The 23353-nt window shown below is 46.2% G+C and overlaps 2 protein-coding genes across 3 annotated transcripts; both read right to left on the reverse strand.

The window, feature by feature from the left end:
• Nucleotides 1-15549: 15549 nt before the first annotated feature.
• LOC136459594 (ethylene-responsive transcription factor CRF3-like) lies at nucleotides 15550-17172 on the reverse strand. The gene has a single exon (XM_066459435.1). It carries the CDS (start codon nucleotides 16876-16878, stop codon nucleotides 15991-15993), a length of 888 nt encoding a protein of 295 aa, XP_066315532.1. The 5' UTR covers nucleotides 16879-17172; the 3' UTR covers nucleotides 15550-15990.
• A 1987-nt stretch (nucleotides 17173-19159) lies between these two features.
• Nucleotides 19160-21874, reverse strand: LOC136459595 (NADP-dependent malic enzyme, chloroplastic-like). 2 transcript variants are annotated; one of them, XM_066459438.1, is made up of 9 exons: nucleotides 21042-21874; nucleotides 20872-20946; nucleotides 20596-20747; nucleotides 20396-20501; nucleotides 20263-20328; nucleotides 20048-20143; nucleotides 19886-19957; nucleotides 19371-19614; nucleotides 19160-19325 (listed from the first exon to the last, which is right to left on the reverse strand). In XM_066459438.1, the coding sequence occupies exons 2-9, from the start codon at nucleotides 20932-20934 to the stop codon at nucleotides 19249-19251; spliced, it is 876 nt and encodes a 291-aa protein (XP_066315535.1). In that variant the 5' UTR covers nucleotides 20935-20946; nucleotides 21042-21874; the 3' UTR covers nucleotides 19160-19248. The 2 variants fall into 2 exon arrangements, with proteins under 2 accessions (XP_066315535.1, XP_066315533.1); XM_066459436.1 differs by having other exon boundaries at nucleotides 20872-21874.
• Nucleotides 21875-23353: the final 1479 nt, after the last annotated feature.

Here is a 23353-nt window from a genome sequence, read left to right on the forward strand (position 1 = left end):
GGACCGGTTGCAAGCATGAAGGGCAAGTCAAAGGCTTTGGAGTGATGGATCGCGTGGCGGTGAAGCTTGAGCAAGACTTGGCGCCGATGGACGATGGCAACGGTGAAGAGCAAGTAAAGTCAAGATTGATGAACCAATATGATCACGTGATGATATGAAGTGGATCATATCATTATTGATCGTGTTGGTGCATGTGTTGCATCGATGTTGGAGGAGATAGAATGGAATGCGCAAGGCAAAGGTATAACCTAGGGCATTTCATTTCACCGGTCATAGGTGTGTAGAGAAGTTTATGACCAGGTTTAGGATAGATGGCCGTACTATCAAGAGGAGCAAACTTGTTTGCATATCGGTCATCTAGTGCCACTCGAGTGATCTAACTTTGCATCATCGCTAGGATTGAGTGGCGTGGCAAGTTGAGTGGCTAACATCCTTTGAGAAATGATTGTGAAAAGCTAACACACATACACATGGTGGTGTACACTTGGTGGTGTTGGCATATCTACAAAGGAGGTGGTGTTTACAGGGTTGAGATGGGTTCGGCGCTTTCGGGAAAATGGAATGCCTATTTTCTATTGCGCTAGATGCAAATTCTTGTGGTTGGCACATTGGAGCAAGGGTGAAGAAGTTTGAAGTGAAAACGAGTTGATCGTGAAGACGCTGGCGTCGGTCAACTGACCATACGCTGGGTCTGGAAGCACCGGACACTGGCAGGGTGCGTCCGGTCAAACTGACAGGTCTGCACAGTACCGAGGGTATTGTACCGGATGCTGTCCTATGTCCAATCAAGGTGGACCGGACGCGTCCGATCGAAGAAATACGCCTCAGGGAGCTTACTAGAAATGACCGGACACTAAGGATTCTGCGTCTGGTCAGTTGAAGCTGCTGCGTCCGGTTAGGTCAAGTGACCGTTGCAATTGGGACACATAGCCGTCTACGGGCGACTGGATGCTGTGGTCTAGCGTTCGGTCAATACGACCAGAGCGTCCGGTTGACCCGACAGTTGCCTAGTGAAGGGGTAACGGGTAGTTTAGCCCTTGGGGCTATAAATAGAAGTGGCCTTCGGCCATGGCTGGAGTGGAGCACCTCGGGGGACTTTGTGTCCATGCTTGAGAGTGCTTAGGAGCCCTCCATCTCACACATACTTGATAGTGATCATCCAATTGTGAGTGAGCGATTCTAGTGCGATTGCATCGTGAGGTTGCATCGAGTGGCACTAGGTGATCGAGTTGCAAGCCGGTGATGCTTGTTACTCTTGGAGGTTGCCACCTCCTAGATAGCTTGGTGGTGGTCTCCGTCGAAGCTCGCAAGAAGCTTATGCGGCGCTCCAGAGAAGTGCTTGTGAGGGGCACTTGTGCTCACCCCCTGGGAGTCACAAAGAGCAACTTTAGTAAAGTGTGTCATTGAGCTACCCTCACTTATGGGGAAGGTTCTTGTGGCGTCCGACGTGCGGGCTTGGCAGGTGATACCAATTAGCCGCCGAACCACCAAGTGAGCGGTCGACACAATAGGGACTAGCGTGTTGGCAAACACGTGAACCTCAGGAGAAAAATCATCGTGTCAACCTTGTTCTTCCTGTTGGTTTGCATCTCCATTACACAAGCTTGCAATTACTTTTATACATATTAAGCTTGTGTAGTTGTTCTTGTAATTAGTTAGCTTGTGTAGCTTACTAAGTTACCTTCTTGCTTGTGTAGCATAGAAGTAGCTCCCTTGTATGGCTAATTTGGTTTGCATAACCTTGTTAGTAACATTGCTTAGTTTGTGTAGCTAAGTAATTGCGCTCTCTAATTTGGCATTGGTTGCCTTGTTATTGAGCATTGCTAGTGAGCTTAGTTGGCTTTGTGCTTTTGCTTACTAGCATGTGTAGGAGCTCCCTTATTGCTTAAAGTACTAGTGGCATAGGTTTGTGTGACCTTGCTTCTAGAATTGGTTAGGAGAGCTCTAGCTAGCCCGACACCTTTGTTGCTTGATTAGTATCTTTGCAAGGTGCTAGTGAACATAGATAGAGGGGTGTAGTCTTGGCTAGTCTGATAGTTTTAATTCCACACTTGTTTCGGTTAGCCGACGTGTTTAATTTTAGAAAAGACTATTCACCCCCCCCCTCTAGTCGCCATCTCGACCCTTTCAGCGTCCCCGGTTGGAAGGCTCCAGTCGGCTCTGAGTGCGCCGGTCAGAGAAGAGTGGTGAGCAGGGTTCCTATGAGCCCTGGTCAGAGGGATGTGGGGTCAGAGTCAGAAGTAGGGCTCAAGGTAGGCCTTCTGATCAGAGAGGCCGTCCGGAGATGGCTGGAGCCTAAATCGAGTGCTCTAGTCGGATAGGTGGGCCGAAGTAGCTGACGAGCGGGCATTGCTCTTCTTGGGCCTGGCCTTCCGGTCGATTGCTGGACCACCCCTTTGCCCTATTATTTTTAGACTCTTGGGCCAAGCCTTGGCGCAGAAGCTGATCCTCGAGGAACCCCGGGTTTATGAACCCGACACTTGCCCTTTGTTATTCTCCTAGTGATTGATAAAGTATTCATCTTGTGATTGGTTCACTCCTCTATGTGGTGATATAATCACCTCACTTACTCATTTACATTCTTGCAAACTAGATATAGCAAGCTCTTTAGTGTAGCTAGAATTGAGAGCTTGCTTTGTGGATTAAGTTCATCTAGTGGAGCTCTTTAGTGTAGCAATTGTGAGAGCTCTTAGTGAGTAGTGACCTAGTGGATTGTGTGCTTAATGATCATAACAACTAGAATTATTGGATAGGTGGCTTGCAACCCTTGTAGAGCTAGAGCAAGTTTGTATTTCGCTATTTGTTATACTAATCAAATTGCTCTAGTTGATTTATAAATTTTAAATAGGCTATTCACCCCCCCTCTAACCATATTAGGACCTTTCAGAGTTGCTCTTCACGGCTCCCATGGGGCGAGCACAATGCCCCTCACAAAGCTCTTCTTCGGAGCACCACACAAGCTTCTTGCGGGCTTCGATGGAGACCACCACCAAGCCATCTAGGAGGTGGCAACCTCCAAGAGTAAAAAGCATCACCGGCTTACAACTCGATCACTTAGTGCCACTCGATGCAATCACACTAGAATCGCTCTCTTAGACAATCGAATGATCACTATCAAGCATATGTGAGATGGAAGGCTCCCAAGCACTCTCAAGCATGGACACAAAGTCCCCCAAAGTGCTCAACCCTAGCCATGGCCGAGACCACCTTCTATTTATGCCCCCACAAAAATAGAGTTGTTATACCCCTTCACTTGGCACAGCTCAGGGTGATCGGATGCTTCGGTCGTATCGACCAGACGCACCCTGCCAGCGTCCGGTCAATAGATACATGTCATGTGTCACCTCTATTAAAACCTCAGTCACTTGATCTCATGGTCAAGTGATGACCAGATGTAGCACAGTGATAAGACTGGACATAGGACCCTAGCATTCAGTCACTTCCGGTAAGGTTCTACTCGTGACCAAACGCGTCAGTTCAATCATGACCGGACATAGGACTCCAGCGTCCGATCACTTCCTATAAGCTCCTAGAGCTGCTCAACCATGACCGGATGCATCTGGTCCTTTCTTCTCTTCTCTGTGCTGCCATGTTAGTGGGACTGAACCACCCCGCCAATGCCCGGTCATGAAGTGACCCAGCGTCCGGTCGAAGATCGACCCCTGCGCCTTCACTACTTCCATTGATCAGATGTAGGACCCTAGGGTCCGGTTACTGTATGACTAGCGTTTGGTGCACTCTGTGAAACCCTATCTTTTCTATACAGGGCACCGGTGGCACTGTCGGACTATCCGCACTCGATGGGCGGACACTCCAGCGGTGAAGTTTTGAACCCTTCTCGCCTTCATTTCATCGCCAAGTTGATCCACATCAACTCTAACTTCATCTCCTTTGTAATTGTGCCAACACCACCAAGTGTATGTGTGTTAGCATTTTCACAATCATTTTCCAAAGGATTAGCCACTCAACTTGCCATGCCACTCGATCCTAACGATGATGCAAAGTTAGATCACTCGAGTGGCACAAGATGACCGATATGCAAACAAGTTTGCCCCTCTTGATAGTACGGTCATCTATCCTAAACCCGGTCATCAACTTCTCTACTCACCTATGACCAGTGAAATGAAATGTCCTAGTTTATACCTTTGCCTTGCACATTCCATTCCATCTCCACCATTGTTGATGCAACACAAGCACCAACACGATCAACAACGATATGATCCATTTTATATCATCACATGATCATATTGGTTCATCGATCTTGACTTCACTTGCTTTTCACCATTCCCTTCATCCATCGGTGCCAAGTCTTGCTCATGCTTCATCGCCATGTGGTCCATCGCTCCAAAGCCTCTGACTTGTCCTTCACTCTTGCAACCGGTCCATCAAGCCAAGTCTTGTCTTGATCTTCTCCACCTTCATCACATGACTCAATGTCATATCTCATGTGCAATGAGCTCTTTCATCATCACATGTGTGAGCTTTACAACATCTCTGAGCCACTTTCACCTTCATGGCATATGTTGCTCACACATATGTACCTATGGACTAATCACTTGTGTATCTCATATCAACACAAATAGTCCACCTAGGTTGTCACTCAATTACCAAAACCACACAAGAACCTTTCAGGTGTCCACCCTATGACCCACAAAGGTGCAAAATACTATATAACAACAGAGACAAGGGGCGAGAGGAAGGCTCTCTAGAGCTCCTGCTTCATTTCCATCCCAAAGCTTTTGCCCTCCACCCTATACTACTGGGCATCTTTGTTCTTCATTTTTTTCTGCATGTTGTTTTCTTTTTTACATAGATCATGGATAACTATGGTCATTCTTGGGATATGTTTGTGTATCGCTATGTCTTCCGTGAGCTTCATGTTCGCCATGGCCTACAAACAAGGGTTGTAGTGCTTGCAGTGCATTCTAACTTTTACAGTAGGTGGTACATTGCTTCTGTAGTTGTTCATCAAGTTCTTTGCCATCGAAACTACCATCTTACTAAGGATCATCTAGGACCCTATGTGTTTGTTGTGATTCATTCAAATGCAGATCTCCAGACTTTGCGTTCATACCGCTATGAGTTCCATGGTGCAGAAGTATTTTCTCATTGTATCCGTTATCTTACAATCCGTCCGAATGATCCAAAGATTGGTGGAGTTCATGTAGTTCCTTTCAACTGAGCAGTAGCAACATGGTCAGATGAGGTTAACGTTTAGTATCTATGGCATTAGAGATATGCCCTTGTTCTCTGTTTCTGAAATAGGTGTGATGTTCAAGTATCTCATAACACTGATGTCCTGATTTGTGTTTTCAATGTTCACTAGAGACAATTGTGATGTTGTTTAGTTTATCTTATTGTAATAATATCCATGTAAATGGACTTTGTTGAACTTTGTATTAGGTGCGTTAAACTCTATTGACCAAATATATATAGACAAGTACTCTATATAGTATTAACAAAATAACATTTACCTATTTCTTATAAATCGTATGCACGCCTCATAGTCTGAGTCGTGTAAATTTGACCAGCTCAAACATTTTACTCTGCTACTGAGCTAGGACTAGAACTTTTGCTAGATTGGTTGTGCTACAAAGAACAGTTGCACCGGCTATGGCTGCATGCATGAAGTACTAGTAAGGTAGTTGGATTTGAAGCGGCATCTTCAGCCATAGCCGAGCGAGTGTAGATGATCAGGACCTATGAAACCATGTAGCCATCTCTAGCTAGCTACTGCTCTGCAAAACCAAGTAAGAGAAATTGCCTATGGAAGCAAGAGCAACTCATCTTTACTCTTTAGTCTACCCCTCAACTACTGTGAATGCTTGGAGTAAAATAACTATAGAGGCTTTCCTCATGCATTCAATTCACTCATCGCAACCACGTAAGGGTTGCTTTGTGCCTCGGTTTGTTGAACCAAAGACGTATCAGTAGTACTAGTAGTCATGAGTGGCTTTGATCTTGCAAGAACCAAACATGTATTAGTAGCCTTCGATAAAATTTGTTGAACTTACAAGAACCATGCAGTGAGGAGTTCATCTCAACAAGTATCACCTTAGATCTAATACATAACGGATGAGATATAGCTATTGAATTTTACTGTGAACGCAAGAAAGTCCGGTCGCTGTATATTTGATCTCATAGGACATAGTATAAAGGGTCATTAGTTTTGAATGTCGTAGCAACCAATCTGCCCCTCGACTGTTGTGACTGTTTGGATTGGAGTCAAATAAAAGTATAGAAAAGACCTGTTGATGTAGAAAGTGACCAGCACGTAAATATTTATAGTTTTACTATACATTGTGATCGGATATGGCCTAGCACTCAATAATACAAGGTTTATACTAGTTCAGGCAATGTGCCCTATATCCAGTTTGAGTCAATCGGTGACTTTATTCCTGAGCCCGGATGCTCGAAGTTTGCTGTAGGGTTATAAACGGAAGGGAGAAAGATGGGGGTACAAGAGGTTTGGTCGAACTCTGGTTGGAAGGGCTGAGAGTGACGGGAGCTCTGCTATGTGCTAAGTGTTCGAGTGTGTGCTCAAGGTTTGAACCTGGTGGTTCTATTGTTGTGTGTTGAATCGATGTAGGTGAACTGATGGATATCCTTCTTTGGGAGAGAGCGCATCCCCTTTTATAGATGAAAGGGATGGCTTTACAAGTGAGAGAGGGAGAGTGTATGTATGCTAAGTCTTGTTGCCCATGTCGTTGGATACAAGATGATTGTAGGGGCCCATAACACTGTTAATGTCAGATACATGTGGAAGGTTGCATCATCTTCTTCTGGTATGGTAGATGTAGGTGCATGCCATACTGTTGATGCCCAGAGGCATGTAGGGGGTTTTTACCATATTCGCCTGGTACGGTAAAGGCCGGTGCCCGCAACACTGTTGGTGCCTAGAGGCATGTGGGGGGAGCCTTACCATGTTTGCCTAGTATGGGAGTCGATGGCGCCCACAACACTGTTGGGAAAATGTCAGTGCCCACAACACTGCTTGGGTTCTAACATGCCAGGGAGGTTGTAGGGTACTGTCCTATAGGTGTATAGGGTACGGTCTTTGGTATTATGGTTGACTTGAGTGCCCTGCCATACTTACTCTGTTTGTTTCCTGGTCCTTACTGAGCGGGCGTCCCTGGTCGGTTGGTCCCAGTCGGCTTTGACTGTGCCAGTCGAAGAAGAGCTATAAGCAGGGGTTCAGCGCATCCCCGGTCAGAGACACGGGTCGAAGTTAGAAGTGGTGTTTTGGCCAGGCCTTTCGGTCGGAGAGATCATCTAGAGGCAGACCAAAGTTAAAAGTGAGCATTGTTCCTCTTTAGCGAGGCCTTACAATCGAAGAGACAGGCCGGAGTTGGAAGCGGGCACCGTTCCTCCTTGGTCAAGCCTTCTGGTCAGAGATTGGATCGCCCTCCTAGCCTGTCGTTTAGGTATTTAGGCTGGCCTAGGAGTTGCGCGTCGTTCGCAACGTTGTCTGCTAGGCTGAGCCTTTGTTGGGAAACCAATCCATGAGGGACCCCAGGTTTATGAACCCGACAAGACCCATCACAACCGTTCCAAGCATTCAAGTATCAAGTGTGTCATGGTGGTCAAAAGCTCCTTTTCTCGATTCCTTCTTGTGTTTAGCTTTCATGCCGCATTTACTTTACTCTCGTCAACCATGCAAGGTCTATATGAAAGGAGCTTCCCCCCTTCCCTCGTCCGATAGCATTGCATCAATCCGCTTGCTCCTCCTTCCCTCACCCATTTGCATTTTCCCAATCATGTTTCCTGGTGGTTTTAGGATCTGGATAAAGGTAATGTGCTTCATATCAGACCATACTATTTGTATGAACTTATTATTGTGTCTACTAACCTTATTGTTTCCCCCTTTCCTCGATTGTCATTTATTCTAACCAAAATTATGTTTACAGATAGCAACTACTTACCATACCATGGATGTGTACTCTACAACAAACAATGTGTTTTGGCAGCTTGGTGTGGAGGTAGGAGAACAGAACAGGTTGCTTGTGACTTAGGGGCATCGTGTACATGACTGAGCTGCGCGATGCCTAATCATTGAAGCTATTGTTCATGCAGTTGTTGGGCAACATCGCATTACCAGAGTTGTTGAAGACCATGATTCTAGAGAAATCTTTATGCTTTGTAGCACTATTGCAGATGCCCGTTGGCTCTCTACCTACAGTGTCGACATTAGTGGAGACTACATCATTTTCAAGACGGTTCACCGTCTCAACTTGATAAAAAGTCCTTATGACCTCAACTATCTCAACAAGACCAAATCGATTCATTGACATTGAGATTTTGTGTGCTCTAGGTACTGTTCGTTGTCCTGTATCTATAGTACTAGTAGTAGTAGTATCCATGACTAGCTTTGATCTATGGGATAACACGAAGTCATGTAGTGTATGTGTTGAGCTCATGTAGTAGGAACCCTTGCTAATATAGTATGTTGTGTTATTTGCATGTCTATGTCAAACTTTGTTAAACTTGCTAGAACCTTGAACCGAGGAGCAAGTCTAGCCTTAATCTAATGTAGAAAAGAAGGGCCATTGGAGTTGAAATATTACTAAACAAGCAAGAAAGTCTGCCTACCATTTTTTGAACGCCTCGGACAGTGAAGATGTTGTAGTGGATGAAGTTTCCTTAGTTGATTTCTATTTGTTTTTTTGTTGCCTTGGGTGTCTAGCCTGATGGCACGAAGTCATGTATTTTATGTGATGAGCACATGTACGAGAAGGCAACTACACATTCCTCATAGTTTAGATCTATAGAGGGAATGGGAGAGCTCCGGGAAGGTAGGAAATAAAACAAGTGGAGTTACGGATGAGATCATGGTGGTTAGAGCGACAGGGCAGAGATTTACTCAAAGATTCTGAATTTTAATCAAATATATATAGAGGAGTATGATGTGTAACAAGTATGTTATACAACATAAAACAATAAGCTTAATCAATAATCCTCTTCGGTGAAGTGCGAGAGGAATCTCTGCACTACCGGGTCAAGATACATGGACAAATCTCGTCGGTACATCGGGCAGGTGGATCTTTGGCTGAACCACTTGTGGATGCACTTGCGGTGGAATGCGTGGCCACAGCCGGGCATTTCCATAGCAAGGCCAGCCATAGGATAAGATGTTTCATCCTCCAGGCAGATGCTACAGAGCATCAAGAGCACCTCAGATGTGATGAACTTCAACTGTTTGTCGACCAAAGCTCAAGCGTGGCATGGGTGATGCAGCCATCTCGGCAAGCCTCATGTGCTAGGGCCACGAGTTTAGGAACCTAGGGCTTGGGAAGGATGTCCTCCCATTGCTCATCGATGAGGTTGAGTTACTACAGCCGTGTGAATGTCCTCAACAAGCTACAGAGGACATCACAGACACCTTCCTAGTCACCGGGGATGCCCATGGCTTGATTCGCCTTTAAGATCCTAGTGACGCTGGCTCCTTCATACAGGAGGTACACTGGCTACCAGTGACCGCTGGCTTTGAGGGTCTTGGTCACCGTGTATTCTAGGGTCATAGAGAATGATGCTTCAAGGATGCTCCCGCTAGATGGATCCTTGATGGTGAAGATGTTCTTCGACGTTGTTCTACACCTTACACGTTGTTTGAAAATGGAAAACTGGGCAGCAGGATCTTCGGCGGAGCTCATGGGTCTAGTGGCTTCATTTGTAATGATGATTTGAATTGGTTTAGAGTTAGAGCAAGGGCGATTTAAAGGGAACCTGGTGTCAAATAGCTACGAGATGAACAGGGGGATAGTTACGAGATGGAATTTAAGTGAATCGCTTCTATTGTAGAGGACCTTAGATGGCTTCTAGTAAAAGCCATCCTGAATTCTAGATGTTGGTCGAACAGTTTCCAATACTAGACGTGTTGGGAATATTCTAGTAGAATGTAAGATGCGTCTGACCCGATCAAATTTACAATGCTCGGACTTTCTTGCGTGTGCTATAAAACTTGAATAGTTATGTGGCTCCTCCGTTAGGCATTACATCGGCGCAAAACTTGATCGAATGAATTCTGTTATGCATGTTTACCATACTACAGATCAGAAAGAGAACCAGAAAGAAACCTGCAAGCAAAACCAACCAATAGGGTCATTTTGCTGTTGAATTTTACTACGAACGACAAAGTCTGGCCGCTGTATATTTGACCTCGTCGGAGTCCTACAGCACCAACTGCGACTCTAGCGAGGAGGAGGATGATCTAGAGTACTAGCGAGTCGGTGAATCACAAGAGCGCTAGTCAGGACGATGATACTTTAATTTTTTTCTCTTCTCCAGAAACTCAAAGCACCTTAGAATCCATGACTACTTTTTCCAGGGTGAGAAATCCATGGGGATATCATTTGAATAACCCATTTAGTTTTTTTGGAGGGTTTTCCATCCCTGGGCATGCCTTCCCCTTGGTTCCTAATTATAGGCCTTAGTTCAAACAGTCGCAGATGCAGTCACACACACAAAAAAAAATCATCAGTTGCAGTGCAACAAGCTACAGCGAGCAGGTTTATTTTTTCTTTTTTTGGTAATTTTTAGGTGTCAAATTCAAGGATCTTTTAATTGTTCATTATCATCCTCTTTTAGTTTTATGTTTATTTATATTATGATAAAAACAAAAAGGCAACAACTAAGGCCGCCCGAAATTTTGGTCTCTGCTGAGCAGACGAGGTGGTCACCTAAAAATTTGATTTTGCACCGCGCTGAGCAGTCCCGCCAACACGCACCAAAAATTAGATGTCTCTCTTTTGCCCTCTGCGTGGAAAATAGGTTTACCATGCCATCGATTTCAGACAAGGGCATTTGTGGTGATGTGATGGCCACATAAAAGCGCTAAAAGTCACTGTCTCTGCCTCCATCTCCATTCTCCATCTACACCATGTCTCCTCCAGCTTCAAATCCTAGTCCCATGGCCTCCCTTTCTACTCTCCAGTCGCCCCCTCTGCCACCCTACTTCGGACGCTAGGCGCCATCAGAACAACAGCTTGACTCCCTCTCCACTCTCTAGCCACACCCTCTCTCATACATTTTCGAACACTAGCCGGAGCTAGATCCCCTTTGATTCATCGACAGCAGGTCAATCAGCTGATGGTGGAAGGACCACCTCGATGATGGTACAAGCCGGATCTAGATCCCCTACCTAGCTCGGCACCTATCATGATCGACCGGAACTGATCCCTAGCCAGAGCCAGATCTGGTACCCCTTCGTCAACATCGACCGCACTAGCTCCACGACCGTGATGATAGGACGGCGGTGCCACTGACAAAGCAACGCTAGGGAACACAGAGGAAGAGGTACCAAAATTCCTTTTATGATATGTGCTCTACTGTAGTGGCTGAACCAAGGATATATAGATTGCGATGGGGTTACATATTTCCTATAGTTGAGTGCAGCTGACATGTGCTTTATTGGATTAACGACTTCCATATAAGCTATAGTTACTAGTTAGGAGCTTATTTGCATACTCTTGCTCTGTTGTGTTGACATTCTATAGAAGCTTTAGTTAATAAAGTCTTTGTAATATAGATGAACAGTCACTAACTGCTTATGAACGAGCATGGGATGCACAAATCGCAAGAAATCATAGATAGATGGAAGAACTTGGAATACGACATGTGGGCCCAAAACCTATGTCTCCAAAGGTAAAAAAAAGTCAAGCACAAAGGGTAGACATGGTGAAGATTTGGAATATATCCCTAAACCAGGGGAGCTAGTTGAGGGATTTGATGATACAGATGAAACAGACTCAGATTTAGAAGATGAGCAAGTGCCCCTATCAATTGATGAGGTGCTTGCTCTATATTGTATTTAGTTTGGAGGGGGAGGGGCCATGGGGTGTAGGTAGCCATGCAATGCTTTACTATTTGGATATCAATGGAATTTGTACATGCTTGCTGCTTAAGTTTGTATCTCCAATTTCAGTGTCTGGGTCGAAGAAGCCATAGAGGAGGCTCTGCTAGGAGGATAAAAGGCAGCTGCTGCCATGAGTCCTAGGCAAAGGCTCTCCAAGCGAGTGAGGTCAACACCACTAGAAGAGGCTGCTCATGGATTTTGTACTCAAAGCTCTTCCGTTGGCAAAAGGGTGGAGGTAGCAGCAGTAGGTGAACATAATTCTCCATCACGACCGACACCTAGACCTAGGGATCAATTCCAAGTTCATCAATTGACTAGAGACATTGGTCAGGATGGCACCCTACCTAGCCCTGAGAGAGACTCCTCATGGCCATATGATGATAGCCCTGCTAAAGAGGAGCCCTCTTAGCAAACTCCTGTCTCCCCCACCCACAGAACGATGAAGGTTGCCTAGATTGGTATTACCTTACAGATGTCTATCAATCAATTTACACTAGCTATTTGATATCCATATAACTTTCTAACAATTTGAATGTATGAAAACTATATAGTACCACTACCAGGAAGAGCGAGGAAGCCGAGGCCTCGAACTCGTGGAATTATGCTTGATAAAATGAGCAAATCACTAGGAGGAGCGAGGATGCGCATCTCTGTTGCTAAGGGGAATAGAAGGCCACATGATCCAGTGCAAGATGCCAAGTTTGCCTCAGAGGCGGGTGTAGTAGTTAGGAAGGAAGTATCAATTTTGACGCATTAGAAAGAATACAAGAGAGAGAAGCCCGGCACCGTCTATTGCACAAGATTTATGAAAAGGCTAAATGTATGTATGTGTATCCTCTGTTGACATTCAACTATGCTTTGAGCAACTTTAATGGATTTACTTTTCATTCACACTACTGTGTGCAGGGAAGGTTACGCATTAACGATGCTCACTCACCAACAAAAAAAAAGCTTGCCAAAATATAATGCAATCTATGGTACGGCAGGAACGCTATAGGTTGAAGAGAACATACTTCAATGGCGTCCCTACTAATCAGATCCGTTTGACCTCTCCTGTCTTGTCCATGAATGATGCACGATGGTGTGAACTTGTTAAGATTTGGTGTAGTGCTTAGAACAAGGTGTGTGAACCCATCGATTTCCTATCTAGTCTTGCTATGGTCTACTTGTGCTACAGTCTAACACAAATAAAGCTATAGGAAACATCTGAGAAGAACAAGCGAAACCGTGCAAAAGTGAAGTACCACCAGGCTACAGGATCTCGCTCCTATGTTGTCCAGATGCAAAAGTTTATAAGTGATGATTGTGTTTTATTGTTACTCTTGCCTTTGTATAAATATAAATCGAAACTTATGTGCAATGTGAACAGAAGGAGAACAAGAGGAATGTAGCAGAACAACAACAAGGACTTAAAGAAGAAAATGGTCCACCTGATGAAGATATTAATGCTGTGGAAGTCTTCAGGGACTTCCATACCAGTATGAAAAATGGCTTGAGCGATGTTGCAAGAGCAACAGTTGTAAGTACCTTCTTTTGCTTTCCTTAAAATCTATTGAAGCCATTGCCATAAAAAAGGAAACATAGCAGGATCCTAATGTTATGGAAATCTACTAAAATCTACTAAAACTTATGTAATCTCTATCAACAGTAGGCTGAGTAAGACTTATGTATTACTTGTTATGAATCAATCTCTTGGGTTTTCAATTGAAGTCCTCTGACACTATCTGTAACCTAATGTTTTACTGATTGAATTTCGTAGGAAGCTATGAAAACTATGCAAGCAGAACCTATTACTGATGGGCAGCAACCAATTACTAGTGCTGATGTTGTTTGTAAGGTCCTCTGCGTCCACTAGGGCAAGGCCCTCTCCTAAGGAAGCGGCAACAACCTTTTTTTGAAGAATGTTGGTATCCAGACAAGCTCCACTAGAATAGAGACATTGACAGAGAGAATGCTTCAGAAACAGCTTGCTGCTGAACAGAAAAGTTTTGCTACCCTCGTCGATCAAGTGGATGAACTAAAGAGGAAGACAGAAAAGACTGAAAGAGAGCTGGAGGAATACAAGAAACGGCAACAGAAGGAGTACAGCAATCTCTGTGAGCTATGCACGTGCTTCAGCTCTTCTGGTAATTCTCAGTCTTCAACTCCAATGGCTCGATGCGGTGAATATTTGTGGTTTGATGTGTGGACTCATGTGCTGGTTTGATGTGTGGACTCATATGCCAGTTTAATGTGGTTTGATGTACTTATTGTTATTTGATTGCCAGGCTAAATAGTTATGTAGTTAGTCTGTGCAGTAGTGACGATCTCCAATTACTTTTATGACGAATTGATTGTACTCCACGCGATAGAACCAGGACAGGCCACGTGATCAAATAAAAATACGACACGCGGACGAACCAGTGCACGACACGTGAATTGGCCAGGGCATGACATGTGGGCTATTAAAAATCCGACACGTGGAAGGAAAGCGTCAAGCCACGTGGACGTATAAAAATACGACATGTGGACGGACAACATAGTGACGCGTGGTCAAATAAAAAACGGAGATGTGGACCAATAAAAATACAACACGTGGTCCAATGAAGAAGTGACACATGATCCAACGACAACACAACACATGTGCCAGTAGAAAACTAACCTGTGGAACAACAGGGAAACGACACGTGGTCCAATAAGAACCTGAAACGTGCAAGAACCAGAGATGGACATGTTGTGCAATAAGAAGGTGACACGTATCCGAACTATCTCCAATGCAACCGGCTATAACATGTACACGTGGGCTATAGCATATACACGTTGAAAGCTTCTCCAATGGAAGCGCCCACCACCGTGGCAGCCCTTTGCCACGCATGCCAAAACAGTTATATGACGATCTGTTTTTCGTCACAGGTCGAGGTATTTCTATGACGATTTTGCTAGATTCGTCATAGATATGCAAGAGTGACGCAACTTCTATGACAAACCGGTTTTCGTCATAAATTCATCATAAAACTGAAATTACGACGAATTTGACTTTCAATGACGAAATCTATTCATCGTAGAAGTGGATATTCCTAGTAGCAGTATTCGCTCTGTTCTTCGGCAATACTTTTCAACGAATGAACTATTTTTCTCTCAAAACAAATCAACATAAACATCAACATAAGTCAAATTTCAGCGAAACCAGCCGGGCCACTCATAATCAAAATGGAGTGTCTGGAAGATAAAATATTTTTGCAATCACACGCATCATGGTGTGCGAGTATGAAACTATGTTCACACGCATCATAGTTTTTTGTGATTAGAATGGACAAATGGTTTTATTTCTCACAGGCTATTTGTTAAGAAATAGTCATGTTTTTTTTATGCTTCACTAGTTGCAGTGTTGCACAAATGATAGAGATTTTCGATAATATATTCTGCATTTGGAAAGTGATTCGATGTGAGATTTGCATGAATGTTGCCACTCAGGTACATTTCTACTCCCTCTTTTTTAAGTGATACTCGGGTTAAAGTTGCGAAAAGAAATTTAACTATGTTTATTGCGAAAAGAAATTCAACGATCTAACATTTATAGAAAACAGTATTAAAAATATTAATATTTTTAATACATCTTGTTAAAGTTGAGTAATTTGATTTTTCTGGAAGTAAGAACTTATAGTTAAAAAGGGAGTAGTATTCTAGTACACGACGACGACGACATTACGTTTTGGGCATGCATCAAAGGCCACCAATGGCTAGCTTACCAACAATTACAGTTCAGGACGAAGACCAGCAAATTACAATCAGAGTCACAGTCACAGATCACACTCCCACTCCAAAAACAGAGCACTGCTGCCTTTCCACGCGGAAGCCGTGCGGTTCAAGGCACCCGCGCAGAGAAAGCAGAGCCCGTGGGGCCCGCCACGCCTACGCCATGGACTTGCCGCCACAAGCAACCACTCACTAGTCACTGCTCCACTGCCCACTGCTCTAGCAGCAGCAGTTAATTACAAATAAAATAATAGTTTTTTATACTTCGATGCCCCTGGCCCGCTGCACGGCCGCCCACGGGTCTCCCGCCCCGAGCGCCCAAAACGGCGCCTCCCGCCCCGAGAGCCCGAAAAGGCGCCAATAGGCCGAGGCCCGAGCCCCGAGAGGTGTAAAAGGTAACGCCGTCATATCACGCTGACGGCAGCGCCGGCTGATGCCGTGAGGCCTGTCGCCGTCACGAAGTCCTCGCCCTCCCACCACGGCAGGCAGTCGAACTCCGCCGCCTTCGACGGCGCCGTCGCAGCGCTGAGGTCGCCGGGCTCACCAAGCCCAGAATAGAGGAACTCGAACGCCGGCAGGGCAGGTGCGGCCAGCACCTCGTCGGCGGCGTAATGGAGAACGGAGGTCGGCGACGCGAACAGGCAGACCAGGGTGGGGCCGTCCACCGCCTGCGGATCCAGCGACGCGGGCGCCGCCGCCGCCGGGGCCGAGGCGAGAGCCTCTCCGTCTTCTTCCGCGGCACCCTCCGTCGTTTCCAGGGGGTTCTCCCTGCGAGGGCGGAGCCTCATGTGCGACCAGGGGGAAGAAGGCGCCTCGGCGGGGAACTTGGCGACGTGGGAGCCCTTGAGGCGGAGCGCGGCGTCGTCGTAGGCAGCGGCGGCCTCCTCGGCGGTGTCGAAGGTGCCGAGCCACAGGCGCTTCCGATGGCGCGGGTCGCGGATCTCCGCCGCGAACTTGCCCCACGGCCGGAGCCGCACGCCCGGGAAACGCCGCCGGAACCCGGCCCCCGAGGCGTGGCGCCGCACGAGCGCCGCCTGGGACGGCAGTGGCCGCTTCTTCGGGAGCACCAGCGCCTGCGCCTCCGCCGCCCGCGTCTGAGCTGAGGCGGCCTGCACGTCGATGTGGATGACCTCCCGCACGCGCCGCTTGGCGCGCTCGTCCTCGTCGCCGGAGGAGTGGTCGGTGTCCGTGGCGTCGGCGTCCACGAAGTAGATGCGGACACGCTTCGGGCGGGGAAGGGGCGTCCCCGCGCGGCGGCTCCGGCCGGAGGTGAGGGAGTCGGCAGAAGACATCGCCGTAGGCCGGATCCACCGCCCAACCAAGAACCTCCAAGAAATCCCCAAAAGCCTCGCTCAAATCGAGCAACCTTGAACCAAAATTGCGCCTCAAAAAGTAAAACTTTCCGGAGACCAGCATGAACCTTTCGAAAACGAATAGATTCGGAGGCTTTGTAGGTTTGTAGGGGTTGATCTTCAAAGATCTGCTACCGCTCCCAGTGAGCTAACGACAGCAGCACACACTCCCAAGTCAGAGCCGGTCAAACAAAGGCAAAGGGAACCCAACAATCCCCACCACCCAAAACCTCAAAATCGGAAATGAAACCTATGAAATTGGGCTCGAGGATCCTCCGTTGCGGCTACCCCGGACAGATCGCGGCGAGAAGCCAACAACGCGAGAAATCTTTTAGTATGACGCGAGGGTTTAAAGAGGGTTTGGCAGGGTGCTTAAGGGCGGGAAAAGGGGGGTAGGGGGGAGAAAGGGCGCGGAGAAGCGGTGGAAGCCACTATGGGTATGGCCCCCCTCGCTTGTCTTGTTGATCTTTGTCACTCCAGCACCCCGGAGGTTTTTGTCCTGTTTATTTGGCAGAGAAGCCATGACGCTGGTTTAGTTCCACCTTAAATTTTTAAAAAGTGCTATAGTATCTATCACATCGAATATTTGTGGCTTGTGCATAGAGCATTAAATGTAGATGAAAAAAAATTAATTACACAGTTTGGTGGGAAATTACGAGACGAACGTTTTGAGCCTAATTAGTTCATGATTGAACACTAATTGCCAAATAAAAATTAAAGTGCTACAATAGCTCTAAATTTCAACTTTCTGGAATTAAACACGTGCTGACTTGATTAATTTATTATATGAAAAAATAGCGTTTACCGTTGTGCCCCGGGCGTGACTCCACCTGCTCCAGCACTCCAGCTGGATCTTTCTGACAGCGAGAGGGGGCACAGGAGCACCGGACCAGATGCCTCGATACTTGGGGGGCGTCTGCATCGAGGAGTACGGAGTAGGATTTTTACTGTCCAGTCAAAAAAGAAAAACCGCAGAAGGGTTTGCAGAGTACTTCCTCAGTCCCAATTTATCTGTCATTTTCGGTATCTATGTTATAATTTTGATTTAATTTGTATAAAATATGTACAACATTTGTGTCTCCAAATAAATTTGTTAAAAAACTATATTTAAAGATCTTTCCAATGATACTAATTATGTATCATAAATAATAATATTTTTTAATATATATTTTGTTAAAATTGTTTCTCAAAAAACGAGAACGACAAATATTCTTGGAAGGAGGGAGTATGTGCTTGCGAAACAAGGCTACTGGTGATCAACAATATTCAGCCTGTTCGCTTAGTCATATTTGACTTATAAATCATCACTTATCAGCCAACGAACAGTATTTTTTTTTACACCAAACTAATCAACAATACTTTTAGTCATGACTTATAAGTCAAACAAACTCAAACGAACAGAGCGATTATCCGCATCTCCGGAACCTCACCAATAATTTATCCTAATAAAATGGTATGAGAATTTTGTCCACATGACACTCATGAAGAGTGGATTTGTGTGCGTGATTTTGTGCATTTTGTCTCCAACCAACACAACAAAACAAATAAAATGACCAGCTAGAACTCTCCATCCCCTTCGCATTTCTCCCTCTACTAATCTTCTTTTCTCCTCCCACGGCCAACAATTGTGTTGACTTCGACCAGGCATGTGATCTCTCTTTTCACGTTGAGTAGTACAGTACGTCAGCGAGAACTCTTGATTCCAATTGAGGGCGGCACGCTGTTGCTACTGCAGTCCGAATTAACAACAAGTGACTCTTCTTTTTTCTTCATCAAAAGATCCATCATTGGCTTCAACAGACCTGAGTTGGCGAATTGAGGCATATTCAGTAAACTTCCAACTCTAAGGAAGATATTCATATAGATGTCCAAATTGAGGCATTCAACAGTGCAATGTTGAAGGGCATTTGGTTCAAGACAAATTACAAAGGGGTTCTTGCGTTTGTACCCTTGTTTTGTATCGAAATTGTGATTTTGTCCCTATTTTTTTGACTTTGTGAATTTACCCCTACTGTGCCATTCACGAAGCACCAGTTTGCCCCTGCTCCGTCATCCACCCCTAACGGTGTTAAACTTTGTACAAAATGACATAAATGCCCATGCGATTTTGCCCCTGTTTGTTATGCCTAATTGTGATTTTACCCTGATTTGGAATTAGACTTTTTTATTGTATGCTGATAATTGATTAAATTTGGTCAAACATATTTGGCACAACTTGCAATTATTTGAACTCAGATTTAATATTGATAAATATTCAAAATTTTGGGATCAAAAGGTTCATAATGTTGGGATGGGAGATTACATAAGATGCTACAGAGATCGATTCATATGTAGACAGTGGACTGGACTCCGCCGTGTTTCCGTGTGTTCTGGTCTCAAATTAGTTCCTGTATAGCAGAAACCAGATGTAGATGATCACGCTGCACACATACGCCTCTCCATGTACAAGCTAAGGCTAGGATCATCAGCGACTCTAGCTTTCTGAGGCTTTGGTCTCTGCTCGATGCCGCCGCGTCCAGCGTCGGCATAGCTCTGGACGCTGCCGCCTTCTCCCGGTGAAACCTTCTGAAGTCGGTACCGATTAGGCGACGCCGCGCAGGATGGTCTCTGGCACAAGGCGCAGGGGCGGCCGCAGGACGCAGGTGATGGCGATCTCCAGGTGGCTAAACGCTCCCTCTGGACAGAAAGAATGATGGCAAAATTATACCAGATGTCCTTCCAGAAATGAATGGATAAGAAAACATGTGAAAGTTGATGAGAACGAACTACAGCCACATCGTTACTGGCAGAGAAAAGTTGCTTATATAATATACTAACATTAAAATATTTTTCTCGACAGAGCAGCAGCAATTCTAGTGAGTGTTCCAACCACAAAAGGCAATAAACTGAAGGATGGTTATCTCAATTAATCTGGCATAGCAAAAGTACAATTTTGAGTCTAACTCACCTGAATGAGGACTTTCTCACCGTAGATTTGCTTAACAGCAGCCATGAACTCTTCCATAAGCTCATCATACTCCTGCCATTAAGGAAAATGCACAGATAAGTTCTCAAGCGTCACATATTTTGCGAATTCCTAACTCCCAGCAATCTCGACACAACTACATACCTCGCCAGTTGCACGTTTTTGCCGGAGTCCAATGTAGAACTCATCATTAAGCAGTTTCTCATTATTTGTGCCAACGTCAATTGTGATAGGCAAACACTGCAACGTAATTTAGAATTCGCCAATTACGATAACTTAGTTGTTTGTTGGTACCAAACATACAGGACCATTACAAGAGATGCAACCAAAAAGGGGACAGAAAAGATATGACCGCTTACAGCTGATGGACGAACTCCTCCAAGAGCAGTGTATAGAGCAAGCTTGCCTACAGGAATTCCCATTCCCTATAGAAGGATTCAGTATAATATAAGCAAAGGCCCTCAAGTAATACGCAACTAATGAGAATCATACCTGACAACCCAAATCTCCAAGTCCCAAGATTCGCTTACCATCAGTAACACAGATAACTTGAATGTCCCTATGTGGCCAGTTCCTTAGAACTTCTAGGACCCTCCCCCTGGAATGCACCTCGAGGTCAGTCCAGATCACATAGGTAGATAGGAAACAGCTATATATTTTTGTAAATTTCGAGCAAATACAGGCACACATACTTGTCCCTCAGGCTGACATACAGACCCTGTGGTTGTCGAAAGATGGACCCATACTTCTGGCAGGCCTCACCTACAGTTGGTGTGTAAACAACAGGAAGCAGCTCCTCCACATTATCAATTAAAAGCTTGTAGAAAAGCCTCTCGTTCCTCTCCTGAAAACAGGAGTTGTTAAGCACAATGATGCAACCAACCATTCGTTCTAAGTGAACATCTCATTTCAATTATGCTGGCAGTCGCAAGCTTTCATATAAGAGTAGAAAGGATAAACTGGGATACCTGAAGGTCCATCATGGCCATATAGCGCTGCAAAGGGACCTGATACTGCCGCAGGTTGTGCATGATCTTCTTAATCTACACATACATTAACGTGATCTTCAGTAAATAAAAAAAGAAAGAAAGGTCAGCACAAGAACAGATACTGTTGTAGCCAGTATTGTGCCCCATACTTGGAGTCACTGTCGAAGGGGTAGTGGATGAAACCAGACAAATTTGTATCGCTGTGGGCCAGCTTAGAATATACTTGCACGAAACAGGAACAATCCAAAGCAAAGTGGACAATTCCCGGCTTTGCTCAATAACTCTGGACCTAACTCAGCATGAGTTCATCTGTGACTCCAACCCAATTCAGAATTCTACGACAACGCCAAAAAATCATTCTGAATTCAGAATTCTACAACACCGCCAAAGAAACATTCTGAAACTGAAACTTGCTAGAAACTCCCATGTGACATATGGTGATTTAACAAATCTAGACTATATCAGACTGGACCAAGCTGGAGCACGTTTTGATAAATTATTATTTTGAAACTAAAACAAAAGGCAAAATAAAGGGGAAGTTTCGGAAGAATGTAGCTAGTCAAGCACGCGAGCACTAATAGAACCAAGCAATTAGATTTGACTTGACGTATAATCAAGCAATAGTAGAATTAGAACCAATATGGTAGAGCTAGACAGCCAAAAGCTTCACGCATCTACTACACTCCTAAACACGTCAGCATCACGCGGACGAAACCGTGTACCAAGCCCGGATCAACACGAGAGTCTGAACCAAACCAGCAAAAGTAAATTGATATGAGATGGGCCATATAGCGCTGCAAAGGGACAATGGGATATCTGGTTACGAGCCCTCGCGGCGGCCGGCGAGCGCGCGGCGCGAGCGAGCCCTCGCGGTAGCCGCCGAGCGCAGCGGTGGCCGGCGAGCGCACGGCGCGGGCGAGCCCTCGCAGCCTCCGGCGAGCGCACGGTGCGGGCGAGCCCTCACGGCTGCGCCCCGGCCCGCTCCGCGTCCAACGTCGCCAGGCGCCCCGGCAGCCGCGGCAAGCACCGCCGCCGCCCGCCCTGATGCCGCGACGCTCGCCCCCGCGTCCCGAGCCGCTCCGCGCCCACGTCGCCCCGATGCGGGTTGCCGGAGCCGCCATGACCGGCGGGCGAGGTCACCGAGGGCCGCCGTCGCGCGGGCGCGGGGTTGCTGGAGCGCCATGGCCGGCGGGCGCAGAGGGCGCGCGGCCGCGACGGTGCTCGGCCGCCGGTCTTCTGTCCGCACCAGATAGCAACGAAGAGAACGAGCGGATAAGAACAAAGAGGAAGGGCATTTCAGTCATTTCGCATCTGATTTTATGTGTTTTGTTTTTTTTTAAATCGTTTAATCAGCCTCTAAATAACGGACATCCAAACCAGGGGCAAACGGCTCATTCGTTTCAAAATAACAGAGGTAAAATCACAAAGTTGAAAAAACAGAGGTAAAATCACGATTAAACCTCTGGACAGGGGCAAAAACACCGTTTTCCCAATTACAAAAGTAGCACTAATATGATTGGGACTGTAGTTTTCTCTGTCAAAGACAGATGACTAGAGCACAACAGACCTGAGTTGGCGAATGACCTTTCCCATTGTAAGCAGGCGTCACTTCCTGCTAAATCAACAAAATTTTGGCCAGATGGAAGAAATGAAAAATCCACATGGAACAATGTACTATACTTTGAGATATGTGGTAAGAAAATACAGCATACATATCCATACCACACAAGCCAGAAGGGTGCTCGAGTTGCAATAGCTGATAGGACAAACAATCCCAGGGACTGACAGTGACCTGCTCAGGGCGGAGCTCACCCGCATGGCTCCCGCGCGGCCCCGGCGGAGCGACGGAGGTCGCCTAAGCGGTTCACGACAGCCGGGGCGGAGCTCGCCCGTGCGCAGCCCGCGGTGCGACGGAGCTGGTCCGCGCGTCTCGCGGCGACAGGGCGGAGGTCGTCGCGCGTAGCCTGCAGCGTGGCTCGCGGCGCGGCGGAGGTTGCCGCGCGAGCCCATGGCGCGGCGGCCAAGGCGCGCAACATCCTACCACGCGCGCGAATACCAGATTCCGTGTGTGCCCACGCGGGATCCGCATCATTCGTCGAGTTGAGAAGACGACTCCTACAACGCTGCTTCATCCGGCGATTCGGTCTCGGAGCACGGGCCCTCGCCGTCGCCTGACGGGGCAGCCGTCTCCAAGTGAAACGAGGGTGTTTTTCGTAAAAACGGTGACCAAGGGACAGAGGAAGAGACGGCGCTGTACATGGCCCTAATCAAGCTACCGTTTGGATCCTTAGAGATTACAACCTAATCAAATTTATAGATGTTCGATAACATGAACCTCGTAGTGACACTTTTTTTTTACCGGAAGGAGCAGGTGACATCCTTTTTGACGAAGCGAGTAGCTGCTGGGATCAAAATGTCCTCGTTGCTACAGAAGTGGACTGGAAATTCTTTTGTGCACCGT

The sequence above is a fragment of the Miscanthus floridulus genome, chromosome 6 (genome assembly GCF_019320115.1).
Source record: "Miscanthus floridulus cultivar M001 chromosome 6, ASM1932011v1, whole genome shotgun sequence".
NCBI classification, from domain to species: Eukaryota; Viridiplantae; Streptophyta; class Magnoliopsida; order Poales; family Poaceae; genus Miscanthus; species Miscanthus floridulus.